The sequence below is a fragment of the Eschrichtius robustus genome, chromosome 4 (genome assembly GCF_028021215.1).
Source record: "Eschrichtius robustus isolate mEscRob2 chromosome 4, mEscRob2.pri, whole genome shotgun sequence".
NCBI classification, from domain to species: Eukaryota; Metazoa; Chordata; class Mammalia; order Artiodactyla; family Eschrichtiidae; genus Eschrichtius; species Eschrichtius robustus.
This window is the reverse complement of record NC_090827.1, coordinates 119988660-119995001: the sequence shown is the minus strand read 5'-3', so window position 1 is coordinate 119995001 and position 6342 is coordinate 119988660. Positions and strand designations below refer to the sequence as shown.

General features: G+C 42.5%; 1 protein-coding gene across 1 annotated transcript in view; it reads left to right on the top strand.

Annotated features, from left to right (window-relative positions):
• Window positions 1–818: 818 nt before the first annotated feature.
• Window positions 819–6342, top strand: part of DKK2 (dickkopf WNT signaling pathway inhibitor 2) — a 103690-nt gene continuing 98166 nt past the window's right edge. The window contains exon 1 of the mRNA XM_068542305.1: window positions 819–1179. Within this exon, the coding sequence (XP_068398406.1) occupies window positions 958–1179 (222 nt within the window). The 5' untranslated portion in view covers window positions 819–957. The remainder of the gene's footprint in view (window positions 1180–6342) is intronic.

The window sequence follows — 6342 nt, the reverse complement described above, 5'->3', positions numbered from 1 at the left end:
TTTCCTCAGCCGCTGTACGGTGCAAGGGCAGTGGGAGGGGGCGAGGGAGAAGCAGAAGGGGAAGCCTCAGAAGGAGCAGCCGCAGGGAAAAGAGAAGAGGGGGGCGGGAACGCGGGGGGTGATAGATACGTTTTCACTCTTTGTCACTATTGAATTGGGGGCGGAGGAAAAAAAAAAAAACCCATTGTGGGAAGCTATAAAAAGCAAAGGGGGCGGCGATGAGAGAGCAGACGCAGAGAGGGAGACCTCGTGGAGCGCAAGACAGCTCCCAGGGCATCGCAGCGTCCCTGGCAGCGCTTGGCTGCTGCAGGGCTGTGAGCCGGAGAACAACGCTTCGGGGCGCCTGTGCGTGCGTGCGTGCGCGCGTGCGGGACCTTGGCTGGCCTCAGACCTCAGGGGTCTTGTCTGGGGGCGGTTCCTGATCCCCCATATAGTGCCCGCTAACTTTGAAAAGGAGGACTTATGTCCTGCAAAGGTTGAGACATAAGGGGTAGGGAAGGAAAAGGAGAGAAAACGCAACTGAGGCCGAAGGAGAAGGAACTGATGTGGACCTCCTGAGCAGTTGGGAGGAGGACTGGACCGCGGAGAACCGGGCGGGACCTCGGAGGTGCGGGGCAAGAAGCAACGGAAGCGGTGCGGGCCGTGGCGCTGGGTCTTCTTGCGCCTCGGGTCACGCCTCCTTGGCAAGAAGGCGCCTCGCCTTTGATTGCTTCCAGTTACTGCAGAACTTCCTGCCCTGGCGGAGAAGCAGGTCTTGCTTGGGTCGCGCTCCCTCCCGGTCTGAGGCGTGAGACTGAGTTCACACGGTGCTGGGCCCCCAAAGCCAAGTGGGGTTGGGGGAAACAGAGTCTTCGAGTCCCGGCGCCCCGAGCGTAGGGCCCCGTGTTGGGCTCCTCCCTCCCTCTGTATCCGTACCCTTGCGGGCTTTGCCCCTCCCTGGGGACCCCTCGCCAGGAGATGGCCACGCTGATGCGGGGCAAGGACTCCTCCCGCTGCCTGCTCCTACTGGCCGCGGTGCTGATGGTGGAGAGCTCACAGTTCGGCAGCTCGCGGGCCAAACTCAACTCCATCAAGTCCTCTCTGGGCGGGGAGACGCCAGCCCAGGCCGCCAATCGATCTGCGGGCACATACCAAGGACTGGCTTTCGGCGGCAGTAAGAAGGGCAAAAACCTGGGGCAGGTAGGAAAATACCCCCAATGCACTCTTCAGCCAGGAGAGGTAGGGACCGGCACTCTCGGACACTTCATTTGCCTTTGCCCCCGAGGGCGCCCCCAGGTGTGGCGCGCGAGACGGCTGGGGAGGGGTTCGCAGATGCACGTCTGCACTGGCGGGGGTGGCTGGGTGGCTGCGAGTGCTGGAGGGTGTGGAGCGGACGGGATGGGGTACTTTCTCATCTTTGCTTTGGGATATGATGGGCATGTGCGGAGATCTAGTGCGTACAGATGGGGGAAAGGGCCGGAATGGTCCTTCTCCACATTTAACACGGTGGATGTCGAGGATGATGTTAATAGCAAACACACAGCAACTACTATGTGTCAGGTACTGTTCTAAGCGTTTTACATATGTTTAATCTTCACAACCCTATGAGGTGGGCGCTGTTACTATCGCTATCCGGCAAATGAACAAAAACTTCGGCACCGAGTAGAAGCTCTTTGCCCACGGCACACAGTTAGTGTAAGTGGCAGAGCGGGATTTGAACCCGGACAGTCTGAGTCCAGTTTCTGGGCTCTTAACTGTTTCATTTCACAATCCGAAGAGGGAATTTACCGTTTTTCAGGTTCTCCTTCCTTCCCAGCCACTTTCTCATTTCCGTGAAGTAAGGTCACATACAGAAAGCTTCAGTAAACGTGCATTTCTCACTCCTGGATATAAATCATCCCGGAGGAAACAAAATAACGAAGCGACAATGGCAGTATCATAGTTACGGAGGACCAGGGCGCCTGGGACGTAGCAAGGAAAACTCCCGAGGTTTATTTTCCAGAGGGAACTTTCCGCGAGCATCTTTGTTTCTCTGTCACACAGACAGATAGATTGACAGTCACGCAAACAGTTACACAAACAGACACAGAGAGACAGGAGTGCGCACACCCTGCGCCCGTTGTGGCCAGCACGCAGCGGCCAGGAGAGGGGGCCCTGCGGGCACTGGGAACCACTACAGCTCCCCCTTCCACTCCTTTTTTGCGAAGCCAAAACCGAAAGCCAGTTTGCCAAGCAGCACGGGCACATCCACAGCACAACTGTCAACCCGTGAAGGCGGCTCATTGCCCCACAGATTCTGGGTTTCCTTGTTTTATGAGAGGCTCCTGCTGCAGCTGCTGTGCGCGTCCTCCGCTGCCCCTGCCCCCAGCGCAGGCGGCAGAGCGAAGGTTGACAACCAAGGCCGTCCTGGATGGACATCGAGGGAAGGTTCTGCTCCGCTTGGCCGCCTAGTGCCCTCTCACGGGGAAAGTTTTGCTCGTTTTGCAGTTCCAGAATGCTCCCTAGGCTTTGAAGTGTCAAACATTTCAGCTATCCTCTCAAAGGAATACAAAGCCTGCAACCACAGTCTTTTTTTTTTTAAAGTCTCAAGGGGAATAAACTATACATCTGCATACACACTACATGCATACATGTCCTGTGCATATTCTCACACATGTGTACATACCTCCATCCACACTTACAAGACCACTCTCATTCCATTTTCCTCTTCCTTGGGAAACACCCTGCCATTTTCAATAGGAATGGACTTCTCTTAGAAGTCCATAATGTCATGGGTCAAAGACTAGAAAGGATGCTCTCAGTCCAAATCATCAGATTTTTTTCTAATGCTACTGACTTCAAATTCCACCTTATCAGTTGCTGAAAAGAGCTGGGTTTAGTTTAGCAAAGAACAGAGGGATAGACCCAATAATCTTTGAGGTTCCTTTTGATTCTAATCCATGTACATTCTGTGAGTTTCTGCAAAGGGCTTTCTGTTTCCGTCACCATTGGGCCCTAACACCTGCTGTTCCTCAGTCAAATTACCAGTTATGTCAGCACTGCCGCTAGCCATAGGGTTACATGGGTTAGACTGTGGGATGCATCCCAGAACCTGGCTTATCCTTTATGTTTTGGTAGCATATCAGTATATAAATATGTATAAAATATGTGTGCTTATTTTTCTATCTCTCCAAATATCTGCTCCTTAAAGAGGTTGTGACTCTGTTTTGCATGTCTTCAAATTGAAGATTGATTTATTTTATAAATGAGTTGAATTTTTCTTTTTTTTTTTTTTCTTTTTTGAGTTGGATGTCTTGTATGCTTTCCATAACTTAGTGGTCCTATGGAATATATTTCATTATATTTACTTAACTATAATACAGGATCCTTAGAATTTGACATTGGGTTTGTGAGAAAATTACAACTTATTAGAGACAATGGTAACATAGAATTGAAACATTAAGTTGACTCACAGTAAGATAGCTGTAAAATAAAAGGATTATCTTTTGTACATTCTGGCTTCTCACTTGTTTATTGGGTGACCTAAAATGTGTACTGTTATGAAGGAAGAAATAGAAAAAATCTTTCCTCTTTGAAGTAGAAAGAGGAATTCTTTGAATATTTATGGGTCTCTTTATCTTCTTTCTTCCACTAGTTATGTGGTTACCAAAATTCTTAGTACTCTTATTTTCAATAATGGAATGGAAATTAGAAAGACTATTCAAAACGGAAGATGCCACATCCTTTCATGGAGAAAAACTTTAGAAGTAAAATGTAGCTGAACCGAATTTTTATCCATCATAACATGATTGATTGAGAAAATTTGTAGTAAAATGCCAACTGATAAAACTAGCTAATTATGTAGTGTCATCCTTAGGCCTAATAAGTCTGGTTGTCTCCCCGTCCCCAATCTTTGATTGATGATACTGAACTGTATGCATTTCAGAGGTACAGGAACCAGAGACTGTAAGATATAACTTCAAGTAGGCATGTCAGAAACTTAGTCTTTGGTCTCCGTTTCCTTAAGTGAAAATTGAATAATGGTCTATTTTTCCTGATTTACTTTCAGAATAGAGAATTAAAATAAAAATTTTATTGCTATTGCAGAAGAAATTACTGAAGAAATTTGATAATTCATTAAACTACAAAAGTGAAAATGAGACTAAATTGGCGCCAAGGTTTTCTTGATTCACCGTAGCTGATTTCATATGAAGAAAACATTCTAATTAGTAGGAATTCTACTTGTCCTGTCAGCAAGGTGAATCATTTGTAAATCACTTCTGGAGGAGTAGCCTTTGAATTTCAGGAAAGATTTAGAGGGCACTCAAAGAAAATGAACTGTTCTCCAGGGGTGTTAAAATTCTCATTCTTAGGTTTGCTTTCAAAGACGCAGTTATGAGTTATGATTGGAAACTGACATAGAAAATTGAATTCATTCAGGTGAATCGATACAGAAGTAGCAAAAATTATTTTGCAGAATTATTCACATTGTTTTAATTTGACTTTCCTTTTGCATCTATTATTAATGTGTTTTAAAAGGTAGCGTGTGTATGTATATGTATATGGGATAAATGAGATTGTAGGACTGTTACTAACATGTATATCAATATTTATATTCTCAATTTCTAAAGAGACTTGCAGATTTTCTAAATCAAAAGTATTATTAGACAAAATATTCAATATCATGCACTTAAATATATTCTGATTAAGTACACTGTTGTTCAACATCACCTCTGGAGCATGAGGTATCAATTTTTACAGGCCACCTTAAAGACAGATTTAAAAAAAATAAAGCAATTTATAAAATCAATTTACCCTTGAAATTAACAGTGATTTTTTTTTTTTGAGAATGAAAAACCTTTTGAATGTGTTTGTAATAGCTTCTTTTAGTCTTTACTCCTTACTTTGTCTTAGACTGGCAGATTAATTTGAACACAATGCTGTATGATTTTGAAATATTTTTAAAAGTTATGATGAGAACTGTGGAAAATAATTATATTTTAAAGGTAGATAAGCTTCCTGGCATGTGTCTCTAAAACGAAGGTGAAACTGGTCATGTAAATTCAGATTCCATTATTTTCTGATATAATTTTGATGCTTGAAGGACGGTGGTTTGGATGAGGTTATGTTGTGAGAAAAGAACGCTTGAAATACATTGAAACAGAGGCTTGAGGACGTTGGTTAGAGAACACTCATATTTGTATATTGAATTTTCTTTAATAAAAATGCTGTATCTATTTATATGCACAAACACTCATGAATATGCTCATTGAAAAAACTATATACCCTATTTTCTGTAGGTGATTTCTTCACTTTCTAAAATTATCCATGACTTTTTTTTTTAAAACCCCAGTCCAACTTTCCCCTGCTTGAGGATAAATATTTGCTATCTCCTCTGACACTAAACATCAACTGACACTAAACATAATCAGGAAAGCAAATCAGTTTTTAAATTAAATTTTTCAAAATGAAAAATATTTGAAATAATCTACACTACACTACTTCTTTTCTTTCACTGTGGATAGTAGAGAATTGATGGTTGATACAAGTGAAGGTTACCTCGTGAATAGCAAGAAAAGTATTTTAATGATAATCTAAGTAGAGGCATCCATCATTTTATTTCTGTGCTAGAGGAGAGAGAGTAAAGGACAAGGTTACTTAAACTCACTCCAGCTGTGACTTTGACCCTACCATAGTCTTCTTTAGCACTCCCCTCTGATACATATTCCTTCCCGGGATGTTTCAAATCTTACAATTTTTAAAGTAGAGAAAGCAATGTAATAGAAAGGTAACGTATATCCTGTTCTAGGAGAATACTGCCGCATCCTCTTCTTTTCCCTGCACAATCGTTTTGTGTACATTAAAATGATCTGTTAAATTATAGAGGCCTTTATAATACTCAGTATACTTACTATTTTAGACTCAGTCTCTTCTGGCTGTTCATTCTTTGGTATTGATGTAACATTGAAATGAATTACAATCTTATTTCTGTCTGTGACTCCGTGAATGCCCTTTTAAGTCGTTTTATTTCATTATACCTCTAGTCACTTGTACTCATCCATAAAAAGGAGATAAATCTGCTCCTAGTTAATTATTCAATCATTGAAAAGATTTATGCAATATTTATAGTCCTCTTATTGAGTCACTTTTTAAAAAAAATCTGAAGCAACCCTCAAAACAAAATTAATAATAATTAATAGATGGATTTTTGTGTTGTGTAGGATTGCTTTAAGATTACATAGAAAGATTAAATATGGAATATATAACAAAAGTTTAGTATTACTGTTTAAGGAAAGCAGAAGTTAATTTTTTTCTTTCTCTGTCCCCACTTTCTGGGAATGAGAGAATGACATATTTATCTCTGATTGTTGGGGTTTTTTTTTT